Genomic DNA, 17,029 nt, shown 5'->3' on the forward strand with positions numbered 1-17,029 from the left:
ATCTACTGCAGCCCTCATCCTCCACATACAACACCCGTTCACTCCCCCCTATCTGAGATATCTACTGCAGCCCTCATCCTCCACATACAGCACCCGTTCACTCCTCCCTATCTGAGATATCTACTGCAGCCCTCATCCTCCTCATACAACACCCGTTCACTCCCCCATATCTGAGATATCTACTGCAGCCCTCATCCTCCTCATACAACACCTGTTCACTCCCCCCTATCTGAGATATCTACTGCAGCCCTCATCCTCCACATACAACACCCGTTCACTCCCCCCTATCTGAGATATCTACTGCAGCCCTCATCCTCCACATACAACACCCGTTCACTCCCCCATATCTGAGATATCTACTGCAGCCCTCATCCTCCCCATACAACACCCGTTCACTCCCCCCTATCTGAGATATCTACTGCAGCCCTCATCCTCCACATACAACACCCGTTCTGCCAGTCACATTCTGTTAAAGGTCCCCAAAGCGAACACATCCCTGGGTCGCACCTCTTTTCAGTTCACTGCAGCTAGCGACTGGAACGAGCTGCAACAAACACTCAAACTGGACAGTTTTATCTCCATCTCTTCATTCAAAGACTCAATCATGGACATTCTTACTGACAGTTGTGGCTGCTTTGTGTGATGTATTGTTGTCTCTACCTTCTTGACCCTTTGTGCTGTCGTCTGGGCTCAATAATGTTTGTACCATGTTTTGTGCTGCTGCCATGTTGTGTTGCTTCCAAGCTGTGTTGTGATGTGTTGCTGCCTTGCTATGTTGTCGTGTTAGGTCTCTATGTAGTGTAATGTTATCTCGTCTGTTTAATCCCAGCCCCCGTCCCCGCAGGAGTCCTTTAGGCTTTTGGTAGGCCGTCATTGTAATTTAGAATTGGTTCTTAACTGACTTGCCTCGTTAAATAAAGGTTAAATAAAAAAATAAATAAAAAACTGTCAATGGCCATAGGGATTGACAAAGCCAGCACAAACAGATCAGGGACCAGTCTAATCTCTGTGCATCTCTCTCTCTCTCTCTCTCTCTCTCCAGCTGAACTCTGACCTCTCTAATAGATCAGGCTAATCTCTGTGCATCTCTCTCTCTCTCTCTCTCTCTCCAGCTGAACTCTCACCTCTCTAACAGACCAGGCTAATCTCTGTGCATCTCTCTCTCTCTCCAGCTGAACTCTGACCTCTCTAACAGATCAGGCTAATCTCTGTGCATCTCTCTCTCTCTCTCTCCAGCTAAACTCTCACCTCTCTAACAGATCAGGGACCAGTCTAATCTCTGTGCATCTCTCTCTCTCTCTCTCTCTCTCTCCAGCTGAACTCTGACCTCTCTAATAGATCAGGCTAATCTCTGTGCATCTCTCTCTCTCTCTCTCTCTCCAGCTGAACTCTCACCTCTCTAACAGACCAGGCTAATCTCTGTGCATCTCTCTCTCTCTCCAGCTGAACTCTGACCTCTCTAACAGATCAGGCTAATCTCTGTGCATCTCTCTCTCTCTCTCTCCAGCTGAACTCTCACCTTTCGAACTTGGCGAGTACGTCAGCGACGATAACTCTGCTCTCCACAGCCCGGTCCATAGTGTTGTTGTGTTCAAACAGGGCAAACATGTTTCTACTGTCCTCCATGGCCAGGCCTCGGATCAACTTCTCCACAACCTGGGGACAGGCAGGACGGAGGGACATTAACACAGGCTGGAGAAAATGGATGTACCAATGCCGGATTGCCCCAGGCAGAAATTACTGTATTTTTACAGCTGCTACTCATTGTGGAAAACAGATTTTTTTTTTTTTACCTCTCCAGCGGTGGTGTGTGAGTTGATGTAAAGACTTAGTATGTAGAGGGACATAGAGGGAGCATGTAGAGGGACATAGAGGGACATAGAGCATCGTATGTAGAGGGACACCTCATAGAGGGACATAGAGGGAGTATGTAGAGGGACATAGAGGGAGCATCACATGTAGAGGACATAGAGGGACATAGAGGGAGTATGTAGAGGGACATAGAGGGAGTATGTAGAGGGACATAGAGGGAGCATGTAGAGGGACATAGAGGGAGTATGTAGAGGGACATAGAGGGAGTATGTAGAGGGACATAGAGGGAGTATGTAGAGGGACATAGAGGGAGTATGTAGAGGGACATAGAGGGAGTATGTAGAGGGACATAGAGGGAGCATCACATGTAGAGGGACATAGAGGGAGCATCGCATGTAGAGGGACATAGAGGGAGTATGTAGAGGGACATAGAGGGAGTATGTAGAGGGACATAGAGGGAGTATGTAGAGGGACATAGAGGGAGTATGTAGAGGGACATAGAGGGAGCATCGTATGTAGAGGGACATAGAGGGAGTATGTAGAGGGACATAGAGGGAGCATCGCATGTAGAGGGACATAGAGGGACATAGAGGGACATAGAGGGAGCATCGCATGTAGAGGGACATAGAGGGAGCATGTAGAGGGACATAGAGGGAGCATGTAGAGGGACATAGAGGGAGTATGTAGAGGGACATAGAGGGAGTATGTAGAGGGACATAGAGGGAGAATGTAGAGGGAGTATGTAGAGGGACATAGAGGGACATAGAGGGACATAGAGGGAGCATGTAGAGGGACATAGAGGGACATAGAGGGAGTATGTAGAGGGACATAGAGGGAGCATCGTATGTAGAGGGACATAGAGGGAGTATGTAGAGGGACATAGAGGGAGCATCGCATGTAGAGGGACATAGAGGGACATAGAGGGACATAGAGGGAGCATCGCATGTAGAGGGACATAGAGGGAGCATGTAGAGGGACATAGAGGGAGCATGTAGAGGGACATAGAGGGAGTATGTAGAGGGACATAGAGGGAGTATGTAGAGGGACATAGAGGGAGAATGTAGAGGGAGTATGTAGAGGGACATAGAGGGACATAGAGGGACATAGAGGGAGCATGTAGAGGGACATAGAGGGACATAGAGGGAGTATGTAGAGGGACATAGAGGGAGAATGTAGAGGGACATAGAGGGAGTATGTAGAGGGACATAGAGGGACATAGAGGGAGTATGTAGAGGGACATAGAGGGACATAGAGGGAGCATGTAGAGGGACATAGAGGGAGTATGTAGAGGGACATAGAGGGAGTATCGTATGTAGAGGGACACCTCATAGAAGGACATAGAGCATCATATGTTACATGCTATGGTTTTTCTATTTATGTTTCGAGGTTGGACATAAAAAAAAGGGGGCTCGTCCGGGATCTAGTTTCCCATGAGTATGGTAGTCGCTCTAATCACCTACTCTGAAGCTCATTCCAGGTGACTACCTCATGAAGCTGGTTGAGAGAATGCCAAGAGTTTGCAAAGCTGTCATCACGGCAAAGGGTGGCGTCTTTGAAGAATCTAACACTTTTTTGGTTACTATTTGATTCCATAAGTGTTGTTTTGTCTTTCACTATTATTCTACAACATAGAAAATAGTAAAAATAAAGAAAATCCCTTGAATGAGTAGGTGTGTCCAATCTTTTGGCTGGTACTGTGTATGTTGTCTTAAGGTGGAAGGTGTTACAGGCTTTGTTCTCTTCATTTATTTTTCGAGGTCTGGCCCAGTGCTCCAGTTGTCTTGATAGATGTGGAGGGTAACTCCTTTAGTTGTCTGGATAGATGGAGGGTTTAACTCCTTTAGTTGTCTGGATAGATGTGGAGGGTTTAACTCCTTTAGTTGTCTTGATAGATGTGGAGGGTTTAACTCCTTTAGTTGTCTGGATAGATGTGGAGGGTTTAACTCCTTTAGTTGTCTTGATAGATGTGGAGGGTTTAACTCCTTTAGTTGTCTGGATAGATGTGGAGGGTTTAACTCCTTTAGTTGTCCTGATAGATGTGGAGGGTTAACTCCTTTAGTTGTCCTGATAGATGTGGAGGGTTTAACTCCTTTAGTTGTCTGGATAGATGTGGAGGGTTTAACTCCTTTAGTTGTCCTGATAGATGTGGAGGGTCATCACCTTTAGTTGTATTGATAGATGTGGAGGGTTTAACTCCTTTAGTTGTCTGGATAGATGTGGAGGGTTTAACACCTTTAGGTGTCTGGATAGATGTGGAGGGTTTAACTCCTTTAGTTGTCTGGATAGATGTGGAGGGTTTAACTCCTTTAGTTGTCCTGATAGATGTGGAGGGTTTAACTCCTTTAGTTGTCTGGATAGATGTGGAGGGTTTAACTCCTTTAGTTGTCCTGATAGATGTGGAGGGTTTAACTCCTTTAGTTGTCCTGATAGATGTGGAGGGTTTAACTCCTTTAGTTGTCTGGATAGATGTGGAGGGTTAACTCCTTTAGGTGTCTGGATAGATGTGGAGGGTTTAACTCCTTTAGTTGTCCTGATAGATGTGGAGGGTTTAACTCCTTTAGTTGTCTTGATAGATGTGGAGGGTAACTCCTTTAGTTGTCTGGATAGATGTGGAGGGTCATCACCTTTAGTTGTCTTGATGGATGTGGAGGGTTTAACTCCTTTAGTTGTCTGGATAGATGTGGAGGGTTAACACCTTTAGTTGTCCTGATAGATGTGGAGGGTAACTCCTTTAGTTGTCTGGATAGATGTGGAGGGTTTAACTCCTTTAGTTGTCTGGATAGATGTGGAGGGTCATCACCTTTAGTTGTCCTGATAGATGTGGAGGGTTTAACTCCTTTAGTTGTCTGGATAGATGTGGAGGGTTAACTCCTTTAGTTGTCTGGATAGATGGAGGGTTTAACTCCTTTAGTTGTCTGGATAGATGTGGAGGGTTTAACTCCTTTAGTTGTCTTGATAGATGTGGAGGGTTTAACTCCTTTAGTTGTCTGGATAGATGTGGAGGGTTTAACTCCTTAAGTTGTCTGGATAGATGTGGAGGGTTTAACTCCTTTAGTTGTCTTGATAGATGTGGAGGGTTTAACTCCTTTAGTTGTCTTGATAGATGTGGAGGGTTTAACTCCTTTAGTTGTCTTGATAGATGTGGAGGGTTAACTTAAGTTGGCTCTCACTATTTTGGTTTCTAGACAATCTGATTTCCCTGGTTTAGTTTTGCTCCACTTTTAGGTTTACTTCCTGTCTTAGTTTGGTGTGGGTTTTCATTTTATTTGCCTCCTCTTGGGTAAATGTAGTGGGGTCTCATGGTGGGTGTCTTTTAGGTCCCAGTTGTTGTTGCTAGTCAACTTTCAGTGAACCCCCCCCCCAATGAGTATCTTTCAGAAACCCTCCTAAAACCCCACCTGTTTCCTTTTGGTCGTTGGTCAATTAAAAAACAAATTTTTTAGTTCCCTCTTCTGTCTGAGCGACCTACTTCTGGTTTTCTTGCTGGGGAACATAACACTTACCTCTCCAGCGGTGGTGTGTGAGTTAATGGAGATCTTGCAGGATCCGCCTCCGTGGCAGTAGACCGTAGTAGTCATTTCCTGCCGGGTCAGTAAGGCTACGATCTCCTCCTGAGACGGAACATAGTCCCTGACTTTAGTCCTCTTCAGAGATTCGCCTATGAAATGGGCGAACATGTCCACCTCTGTTCCGGGAAACTGCTCCTTCACCCTGGAGAAGAACGGACAAACAGACAGACGGTTAACTGAGGTTGTAGAGGATGAGCAAATCAACGTTACTGATGTCTTACTGTCCAGTTTACTCATCCATACAAATCAATCACAGAAAATATGTCTATTTGTATTAGAAGCTATAGGGAGGGGAAACTTTCTGCTTGTGGCTCAAAGCTGTAGTGGTAATTTTATTAAAGGGACCATGTTCAAATTTTTAAAAAAAACTATTTCAGGCAGTGAAATATGTTTCCACCAGAGTTAGCTAAACACAGCTAATTTTCATCCACACTCCCTAACTAAAAACACAGCAGTATAGTCAGATAACAGTTTAAAACAAATACAGGAATCATAAAATACAACAAATGCAGGATTGATCCACACTTTGACCTCCACGGAGCAGGATTTAAAGTCACTAGTGCTTTAATTAAAAAAGGTAGAGAGGAGGGAATTCCATTTCCTGATGCCCGAGGTGGAAAACGCTGACTGTTCCTTCGTTGAGGAATGACAGTGTCCTCTAGCTTGTGGAGGTCCGGCTGACTCTGCTGTTTTGTTCAGAGCTTAATATGACAAAATCTTTCAGAGGTGGGGCTGCAACATTATCGACGATCTTATAAACTAGACAGACATCAGAGAAAAAAGGAAGTTGTCCAAATTTGAACAGAGTGTACTTGGTGAGAATATCCCAGTGACATTAATGATGCGATTTCCTGTCCAGGATCTTAAGTAACTTGTTTACATAGAGATCGAAGGGGTTTAACGGATGTTTAATTGGCTTGAGAACAGCTGCCGATACAATAGGACAGGTGACAGAAAATCATTGCGTGTAAATCCATCATGGCCGCCTCTGTAGAGAGAGTTCCTGATCTAAATGAACATGTGTAAGAAGACTATTCTGTATAAAAAAAAAAAAAAATTGTTTTTACAGTTCAAAGTAGGGTCTAGGATAATGCCCAGATATTTGAGTAAATAGCTACCATTTTTTCCCCCCACATCGAAAGTGGCTGAGCCTTTTCAGCCACTTTCCACAACGATACCGTTAGTTTGCTTGCAACTTGATCAGAATTTTTCCCATGTGTATAAATAACTGTATCAGCCACAGCCTGATAGAGACTAAATAACAACAAAGGGCCCAGGATTGAACCCTGTGGTACTCCCATAGTGTGTTCCCTTGGTGATGGTAGGTCCCATTGCATCCGGTCAGCCGGATACAATTTGATAAGATTCAAATCCGTTTTAAAACACTCGATGAGATGTTTGAAGTTGGACGGCTTGGAGACGAGGACATTGTGGTTAACAGTGTCAAAAGGATTTTTCCGAGGAGAACTGCACCTACAACACCCCCTTTGTCCAGCTTGGCCTTGTTCATCTCTAGGAGATAGTAACATAATGTCTCTGTTGAGTGGTTCACCTCTAGGAGATAGTAACATAATGTCTCTGTTGAGTGGTTCACCTCTAGGAGATAGTAACATAATGTCTCTGTTGAGTGGTTCACCTCTAGGAGATAGTAACATAATGTCTCTGTTGAGTGGTTCACCTCTAGGAGATAGTAACATAATGTCTCTGTTGAGTGGTTCACCTCTAGGAGATAGTAACATAATGTCTCTGTTGAGTGGTTCACCTCTAGGAGATAGTAACATAATGTCTCTGTTGAGTGGTTCACCTCTAGGAGATAGTAACATAATGTCTCTGTTGAGTGGTTCACCTCTAGGAGATAGTAACATAATGTCTCTGTTGAGTGGTTCACCTCTAGGAGATAGTAACATAATGTCTCTGTTGAGTGGTTCACCTCTAGGAGATAGTAACATAATGTCTCTGTTGAGTGGTTCACCTCTAGGAGATAGTAACATAATGTCTCTGTTGAGTGGTTCACCTCTAGGGAGATAGTAACATAATGTCTCTGTTGAGTGGTTCACCTCTAGGAGATAGTAACATAATGTCTCTGTTGAGTGGTTCACCTCTAGGAGATAGTAACATAATGTCTCTGTTGAGTGGTTCACCTCTAGGAGATAGTAACATAATGTCTCTGTTGAGTGGTTCACCTCTAGGAGATAGTAACATAATGTCTCTGTTGAGTGGTTCACCTCTAGGAGATAGTAACATAATGTCTCTGTTGAGTGGTTCACCTCTAGGAGATAGTAACATAATGTCTCTGTTGAGTGGTTCACCTCTAGGAGATAGTAACATAATGTCTCTGTTGAGTGGTTCACCTCTAGGAGATAGTAACATAATGTCTCTGTTGAGTGGTTCACCTCTAGGAGATAGTAACATAATGTCTCTGTTGAGTGGTTCACCTCTAGGAGATAGTAACATAATGTCTCTGTTGAGTGGTTCACCTCTAGGAGATAGTAACATAATGTCTCTGTTGAGTGGTTCACCTCTAGGAGATAGTAACATAATGTCTCTGTTGAGTGGTTCACCTCTAGGAGATAGTAACATAATGTCTCTGTTGAGTGGTTCACCTCTAGGAGATAGTAACATAATGTCTCTGTTGAGTGGTTCACCTCTAGGAGATAGTAACATAATGTCTCTGTTGAGTGGTTCAACCCTAGGGGATAGTAACATAATGTCTCTGTTGAGTGGTTCACCTCTAGGAGATAGTAACATAATGTCTCTGTTGAGTGGTTCACCTCTAGGAGATAGTAACATAATGTCTCTGTTGAGTGGTTCACCTCTAGGAGATAGTAACATAATGTCTCTGTTGAGTGGTTCACCCTGAACCCAAACTGCATGGGGTGAATGAGAAAGCTGTTCATATTCAGATGGGCTGTTAGCATGTTCCATCAACACTTTCTCTGCAGGGAGGATACTGATTGGTCTGTATTTGCTCACATCAAGATGACAGGGAGGATGCTGATTGGTCTGTAGTTGCTCACATCAAGATGACAAGGAGGGTGCTGATTGGTCTATAGTTGCTCACATCAAGATGACAAGGAGGATGCTGATTGGTCTGTAGTTGCTCACATCAAGATGACAAGGAGGATGCTGATTGGTCTGTAGTTGCTCACATCAAGATGACAAGGAGGGTGCTGATTGGTCTGTAGTTGCTCACATCAAGATGACAGGGAGGATGCTGATTGGTCTGTAGTTGCTCACATCAAGATGACAGGGAGGATGCTGATTGGTCTGTAGTTGCTCACATCAAGATGACAGGGAGGATGCTGATTGGTCTGTAGTTGCTCACATCAAGATCACAGGGAGGATGCTGATTGGTCTGTATTTGACAGACAGGATATGAGTTTATGCACCAGTCATTTGTCGCCACTAGGTTAAAAACCCGGGTACCAGTCGTTGCAAGGGGTGATAGTCTGGTCTCTGATGGTAAATTGTTGGCCCAACTCAAACTGAACCAATAGAAAGTGGTGGCGATGACGGAGGTCACCATTCTTAACGTGGCCTTCCATCTACCTTCAGTGGTAGGTCACCATTCTTAACATGGCCTTCCATCTACCTTCAGTGGTAGGTCACCATTCTTAACGTGGCCTTCCATCTACCTTCAGTGGTAGGTCACCATTCTTAACATGGCCTTCCATCTACCTTCAGTGGTAGGTCACCATTCTTAACGTGGCCTTCCATCTACCTTCAGTGGTAGGTCACCATTCTTAACATGGCCTTCCATCTACCTTCAGTGGTAGGTCACCATTCTTAACGTGGCCTTCCATCTACCTTCAGTGGTAGGTCACCATTCTTAACATGGCCTTCCATCTACCTTCAGTGGTAGGTCACCATTCTTAACGTGGCCTTCCATCAACCTTCAGTGGTAGGTCACCATTCTTAACGTGGCCTTCCATCTACCTTCAGTGGTAGGTCACCATTCTTAACGTGGCCTTCCATCTACCTTCAGTGGTAGGTCACCATTCTTAACGTGGCCTTCCATCTACCTTCAGTGGTAGGTCACCATTCTTAACATGGCCTTCCATCTACCTTCAGTGGTAGGTCACCATTCTTAACGTGGCCTTCCATCTACCTTCAGTGGTAGGTCACCATTCTTAACATGGCCTTCCATCTACCTTCAGTGGTAGGTCACCATTCTTAACGTGGCCTTCCATCTACCTTCAGTGGTAGGTCACCATTCTTAACATGGCCTTCCATCTACCTTCAGTGGTAGGTCACCATTCTTAACGTGGCCTTCCATCTACCTTCAGTGGTAGGTCACCATTCTTAACATGGCCTTCCATCTACCTTCAGTGGTAGGTCACCATTCTTAACGTGGCCTTCCATCTACCTTCAGTGGTAGGTCACCATTCTTAACATGGCCTTCCATCTACCTTCAGTGGTAGGTCACCATTCTTAACGTGGCCTTCCATCAACCTTCAGTGGTAGGTCACCATTCTTAACGTGGCCTTCCATCTACCTTCAGTGGTAGGTCACCATTCTTAACGTGGCCTTCCATCTACCTTCAGTGGTAGGTCACCATTCTTGACATGGCCTTTTCTAGTCAGTTTATCAATGTTTTTCCACATGAGCTTGCTGCTGCCTTTGGCCTCCTTAATGACATTCCACTTACTACAAGCTATAGGGAGGGAACGTTCTCCCAGCCATAGGGTAGAGATGCGTGGGGGGATGTTCTCTACCCTTTAAGGTGGAACTGGAGGTAAATAAAGTACCCTTTAAGGTGGAACTGGAGGTAAATAAAGTACCCTTTAAGGTGGAACTGGAGGTAAATAAAGTACCCTTTAAGGTGGAACTTGAGGTAAATAAAGTACCATTTAAGGTGGAACTGGAGGTAAATAAAGTACCCTTTAAGATGGAACTGGAGGTAAATAAAGTACCATTTAAGGTGGAACTGGGAGGTAAATAAAGTACCCTTTAAGATGGAACTGGAGGTAAATAAAGTACCCTTTAAGGTGGAACTGGGAGGTAAATAAAGTACCCTTTAAGGTGGAACTGGAGGTAAATAAACTACCATTTAAGGTGGAACTGGGAGGTAAATAAAGTACCCTTTAAGGTGGAACTGGAGGTAAATAAACTACCATTTAAGGTGGAACTGGGAGGTAAATAAAGTACCCTTTAAGGTGGAACTGGAGGTAAATAAAGTACCCTTTAAGGTGGAACTTGAGGTAGCGCAGGATGCCCCGGCTGGGCAGGAAGGTACAGCTCATACAGGAGAGGAGGTGCCAGTGGGCGCGATTGGCCGAGCTGTTGGGCTGAGGCACGTGATTGGTCTGCTTGATGAGCTGGCAGTAGACCTCGTCTCGGAGCAGGCGTAGGTCCTGGCAGGTCTGGAGGATACCCTGGATGATCGGGACGGGATCAGACACCGACTCCATCTCCTGCAGAGAGTTGAAGATCTTCACTGCCTCGTCCTGCAGGCTGGCATAGCCATTCTCCTTTTGGACTGGGGGGAGGAGAGAGAGAAAGAAAGAAAGAGAGAACGAGAGAAAGAAAGAGAGAGAGAGAGAGAGAGAGAGAGAGAGAGAGAGAGAGAGAGAGAGAAGCAGAAATAAACAGAGAGAGAGAGACTTCATTAACAAAAGCATGGTGAGAGAAAGCCACGGGGCTTTATACGTTTAATTTCTGCCAACCGGAACGAATGGTAAAACTGTACGGTTGTTGGAGGGTTAAAGAGGTTATAGTAGAAGTCCTTGGAGGGTTAAAGAGGTTGTAGTAGAAGCCCTTGGAGGGTTAAAGAGGTTGTAGTAGAAGTCCTTGGAGGGTTAAAGAGGTTGTAGTAGAAGCCCTTGGAGGGTTAAAGAGGTTGTAGTAGAAGTCCTTGGAGGGTTAAAGAGGTTATAGTAGAAGTCCTTGGAGGGTTAAAGAGGTTGTAGTAGAAGTCCTTGGAGGGTTAAAGAGGTTGTAGTAGAAGTCCTTGGAGGGTTAAAGAGGTTATAGTAGAAGTCCTTGGAGGGTTAAAGAGGTTGTAGTAGAAGTCCTTGGAGGGTTAAAGAGGTTGTAGTAGAAGCCCTTGGAGGGTTAAAGAGGTTGTAGTAGAAGTCCTTGGAGGGTTAAAGAGGTTGTAGTAGAAGCCCTTGGAGGGTTAAAGAGGTTGTAGTAGAAGCCCTTGGAGGGTTAAAGAGGTTGTAGTAGAAGCCCTTGGAGGGTTAAAGAGGTTGTAGTAGAAGTCCTTGGAGGGTTAAAGAGGTTATAGTAGAAGTCCTTGGAGGGTTAAAGAGGTTGTAGTAGAAGCCCTTGGAGGGTTAAAGAGGTTGTAGTAGAAGCCCTTTTAGGGTTAAAGAGGTTGTAGTAGAAGTCCTTGGAGGGTTAAAGAGGTTGTAGTAGAAGTCCTTGGAGGATTAAAATAGGTAGTTGTGTTAACCTCTTGGGGCTAGGTGGGACGCTAGCGTGCCACCCGTGGTGCACTCCATCAACAGCAGGTGCATTTCAAGAGCGGCAAATTTGAATCCAAATAAATGTCAAAATTCAAATTTTTCAAAAATACAACTATGTTACACCATTTGAAAGATAAACATCTCCTTAATCTAACCACGTTTTACGATTTCAAAAAGGTTTTACGGCGAAAGCATAAATTTAGAGTATGTTAGGACAGTACATTTACAAGAGTTGTGTGTAATGTTTTGTCAAGTCAAAGACAGGGTCACCAAAACCATAAAACCAGCTAAAATGATGCACTAACCTTTTACAATCTCCATCAGATGACACTCCTAGGACATTATGTTAGACAATGCATGCATTTTTAGTTCTATCAAGTTCATTTTTATATCCAAAAACAGCGTTTTACTATGGCATTGATGTTGAGGAAATCGTTTCCCTCCAATAACCGGCAGTCAAGTCAGCGTCACAAATTAAATAATTAAAATTAGAAAACATTGTTAAAATATTATATTGTCATTTAAAGAATTATAGATTTACATCTCTTGAACGCAATCAACTTGCCAGATTTAAAAATAACCTTACTGGGAAATCACACTTTGCAATAATCTGAGCACTGCGCCCAGAAAAATACGCGTTGCGATACAGACTAGACGTCATGTTGGGGAGATCTAAAATCGAAAATACTATGTAAATAATCCATTACCTTTGATTCTCTTCATCAGATGTCACTTCCAGGTATCACAGGTCCATAACGAATGTAGTTTTGTTCAAAAAAGCTCATCATTTATATCCAAAAATCTCCGTCTCGTTAGCACATGATGTAAGCCAGCCGGACTTCTCGTCATGAACGAGGGGAAAAAATATATTTCCGTTCGTTCAAACATGTCAAACGTTGTATAGCATAAATCATTAGGGCCTTTTTAACCAGAACATGAATAATATTCAAGGTGGACGAATGCATACTCTTTTATAACGTATTGGAACGAGGGTACCCAACATGAAGTAGCGCGCCAGGTGTCTAATGGGACATCACCGTTCCATGGCTCTTGTTCGGTCAGATCTCCCTCCAGAAGACTCAAAACACTTTGTAAAGGCTGGTGACATCTAGTGGAAGCAATAGGAAGTGCCAAAATATTCCTAAACCCCTGTGTTTTTCAATGGGATAGGTTTAAAGTCAATACAACACATCAGGTATCCACTTCCTGTCAGAAAATGTCTCAGGGTTTTGCCTGCCAAATGAGTTCTGTTATACTCACAGACACCATTCAAACAGTTTTGGAAACTTTAGAGTGTTTTCTATCCATATATAATAAGTATATGCATATTCTAGTTACTGGGTAGGATTAGTAACCAGATTAAATCGGGTACATTTTTTTTATCCAGACGTGCAAATGCTGCCCCCTAGACCCAACAGGTTAAAGCAGTAATAACTCACGGTGGATGTTGACCTCCCCGTAAGGCAGAGGCAGCAGGGGGGAGTGGAGCGGGTGCTGGGTATATCTGAGGATAGGGTTCCTCCAGTACGTCTGTTCCACAGCTTCCACGTTCAGACTGCTCTCCTAGGGGGGGGGTACACAGAGGTCAGGGGCTAGGAGTTAGAGGTCAACACTAGTCTGTTTGTAGTGTGAATCAAAACAAAAATACAGCCGTTAGTTCGCTTGAACAGGCTAATCCTGTTTGTGCGGTCTTGCCATCTCCTGTGGACCATAGCAACACTATGGGGGGGTGGGACCATAATTCATTATACTTAAGGGGGTGCTTACAGTGCCTGAGGAAAGTATTCAGACCCCATGACTTTTTCCACATATTGTACTGGCCCAGTTTAGTACCTCACTACACTACAGTGTTACTGTACTGGCCCAGTTTAGTACCTCACTACACTACAGTGTGTCTGTACAGGCCCAGTTTAGTACCTCACTTCACTACAGTGTGTCTGTACAGGCCCAGTTTAGTACCTCACTTCACTACAGTGTGTCTGTACAGGCCCAGTTTAGTACCTCACTTCACTACAGTGTGACTGTACAGGCCCAGTTTAGTACCTCACTTCACTACAGTGTGACTGTACTGGCCCAGTTTAGTACCTCACTTCACTACAGTGTGTCTGTACTGGCCCAGTTTAGTACCTCACTTCACTACAGTGTGACTGTACTGGCTCAGTTTAGTACCTCACTTCACTACAGTGTGATTGTACAGGCCCAGTTTAGTACCTCACTATGCTACAGTGTGACTGTACAGGCTCAGTTTAGTACCTCACTTCACTACAGTGTGACTGTACAGGCCCAGTTTAGTACCTCACTTCACTACAGTGTGACTGTACTGGCTCAGTTTAGTACCTCACTTCACTACAGTGTGATTGTACAGGCCCAGTTTAGTACCTCACTTCACTACAGTGTGCTGGGCCCAGTTTAGTACCTCACTTCACTACAGGGTTACATTGGAGCTCAGGGATAAATGTAACTAAACTGGTCTCAGATCTGTTTGTGTCAAACGCGCATCAATGACACAGTAAGTTGACAAGACGGCACAAACAGATCTGTAACCAGGCTACCAAAAAAAATGCAAATTCATCTGACCATGAAAATGACCGTGTCAGTATGAAGGCTGGTGATTGGTTAACTGGCGATACGAAGGTTGTTGATTGGCTGTACCTTGATGTCCCTGATGAGTTGCTGTGTGGGTGTCTCTATGGGAACCTTGCTGTCGACAGCCCCCTGTATGGCCGACGCCCAGCGCATAGCCTCGTTCAGCAGCTTGGTGTAGAGGTGGTACGAGTGTTTCCGGCCGTGGACGATGATGCTCCAGTAACCTGGTGGGTGGGGGGGGGTGTATAGAATAGTTAAGAGTGATTCAAGGAGCATTCTCAGGTGTGATTGGCTGAAATGCATTAGCCTGGTCCCAGATGTATTTTTTTTTTTTGGCCAACTCTTATGGTTTTCGTCACTAATAGGAAGTGTCAAGACGACACAAAACGATCTGGGACCAGGCTAGAAATGCAAGGCGCTGTACAGGTCACTACTCTCCCGGTCTGCATCCCAAATGGCACCCTATTACCTCTATATAGCACACTTCTTCTGAGCAGAGCCCTATGGCACTATGAAGGGGGGGGGGGAGGGTGCCACATTCTCAGTCTCTACCTACCTGTGTCCTTGAAGACCTTCTCGTCGGGCTGGACCACAGAACAGAGACTGTTGAGGACCAGGGTCCCCAGCTTGGACACGTTGCGCTCTGAAGACTTGTAGTAGTCCAGAGAATTAGAGGTTAAAACAAACCATCTCTTCTTCAGCTTCAGACTAGTGCTCTTAGCCCTGATCTCCTTGTGAAGCCAACCTGGGAGGAGAGAGAGAGAGAGAAGAAAATTAAAAAGGTATTGTCCAGTACTGAGAATAGACGAAAAATCAGTTGTTAAAATGTTCATGATGGTTCCGAAATATGTACAGTACCAGTCAAAAGTTTGGACACACCTACTCATTCCAGGGTTTTTCTTTATTTTTACTATTTTCTACATTGTAGAATAACAGTGAAGACATCAAATCTATGAAATAACACATATGGAATCATGTAGTAACCACAAAAAGTGTAAAAGAAATCAAAATATATTTTAGATTTGAGATTCTTCAAATAGCCACCCTTTGCCTTGATGACAGCTTTGCACACTCTTGGCATTCTCTCAACCAGCTTCATGAGGTAGTCACCTGGAATGCTTTTCCAAAAGTCTTGAAGGAGTTCCCATATATGCTGAGCACTTGTTGGCTGCTTTTTCTTTAGTGTGCGGTCCAACTCATCCCAATTGGGTTGAGGTCGGGTGATTGTCGAGGTCAGGTCATCTGACGCAGCACTCCATCACTCTCCTTCTTGGTCAAATAGCCCTTACACAGACTTTAAGTGTGTTTTGGGTCATTGTCCTGTTGAAAAACAAATGAGTCCCACGAAGCACAGATGTGATGGCGTATCGCTGCAGAATGCTGTGGTAGCCATGCTGGTTAAGTGGGCCTTGAATTCTAAATAAATCACAGCGTCACCAGCATAGCACCCCCACACCTCCTCCTCCATGCTTCACGGTGGGAACCTCACGTGCGGAGATCATCCGTTCACCTACTCTGCATCTCACAAAGACACGGCGGTTGGAACCAGAAATCTCAGATTTGGACTCATCAGACCAAAGGACAGATTGCCACCGGTCTAATGTCCATTGCTCGTGTTTCTTGGCCCAATCAAGTCTCTTCTTATTATTGGTGTCCTTTAGTAGTGTTTTCTTTGCAGCAATTCGACCATGAAGGCCTGATTCACACAGTCTCCTCTGAACAATTGATGTTGAGATGTGTCTGTTACTTGAACTCTGTGAAGCATTTATTTGGGCTGCAATCTGAGGTAAAGTTAATTGCCGATTTCTGAGGCTGGTAACTCTAATGAACTTATCCTCTGCAGCAGAGGAAACTCTGGGTCTTCCATTCCTGTGGTGATCCTCATGAGAGCCAGTTTCATCATAGCGCTTGATGGTTTTTGCGACTGCACTTGAAGAAACTTAAAAAGTACTTGACATTTTCCGGATTGACTGACCTACCTTCATGTCTTAAAGTAATGATGGACTATCATTTCTCTTTGCTTATTTGAGCTGTTCTTGCCGTAATGTGGATTTGGGTCTTTTACCAAATAGAGCTATCTTCTGTATACCACCTCTACCTTGTCACAACACAACCAATTGGGCTCAAAACGCATTAAGAAGGAAAGAAATTCCACAAATTAACTTTGACGTACAGGTTACTGTAAATCACTGACCTCTGACGAAGAACTCCTGCCCGTCTATCCTGGCGTCTCCTTTCGGTTTCTGCAGCAGGCCGATCCAGTGGTGCATCTCTTCAGGCATCTCAGTGTTGCAGTGGATCACACGGTTAGCAGTGATGATGACAAACGAGTTGGGTCTGTCAGGGTTGTCGGAGGCGCACACAGAGTCGATCAATCCAACATCCACAGTTCCCTGTGGTGAAATTTGAAGTTCAGAACATTGTCAAGGCTGTAACTCCTAGAGATTGATAGACGTAATGGAGGAAGGGTAGTTTCTGACCACAGCGTTCTTGGGGTTGGCCTGCTCGTGGCTCATCTCCATCAGCTGGTCTGGATTGGCACCGTGGACACGACTCAGCATGTTGAACCAACCACTGGAGAGAGAGAGTGTGATGGTTGAGAGACATAAGAATTCCACAGAGCAATGCACTGGTGGACCACTAGGGGTTAAT

The 17,029-nt window shown here is 44.5% G+C and overlaps 1 protein-coding gene across 1 annotated transcript in view; it reads right to left on the reverse strand.

Moving 5' to 3' along the window:
- myo10l3 (myosin X, like 3) overlaps positions 1-17,029 on the reverse strand; it is a 178,083-nt gene that overhangs the window by 21,086 nt on the left and 139,968 nt on the right. The window contains exons 27-34 of the mRNA XM_045704931.1: positions 16,858-16,951; positions 16,572-16,770; positions 14,934-15,122; positions 14,444-14,601; positions 13,231-13,354; positions 10,563-10,860; positions 5,316-5,523; positions 1,520-1,656 (exon numbers count right to left, since the gene is read on the reverse strand). Coding sequence (XP_045560887.1) covers positions 1,520-1,656; positions 5,316-5,523; positions 10,563-10,860; positions 13,231-13,354; positions 14,444-14,601; positions 14,934-15,122; positions 16,572-16,770; positions 16,858-16,951 — 1,407 coding nt within the window. The remainder of the gene's footprint in view (positions 1-1,519; positions 1,657-5,315; positions 5,524-10,562; positions 10,861-13,230; positions 13,355-14,443; positions 14,602-14,933; positions 15,123-16,571; positions 16,771-16,857; positions 16,952-17,029) is intronic.

The sequence above is a fragment of the Salmo salar genome, chromosome ssa21 (genome assembly GCF_905237065.1).
Source record: "Salmo salar chromosome ssa21, Ssal_v3.1, whole genome shotgun sequence".
Classification (NCBI taxonomy): domain Eukaryota; kingdom Metazoa; phylum Chordata; class Actinopteri; order Salmoniformes; family Salmonidae; genus Salmo; species Salmo salar.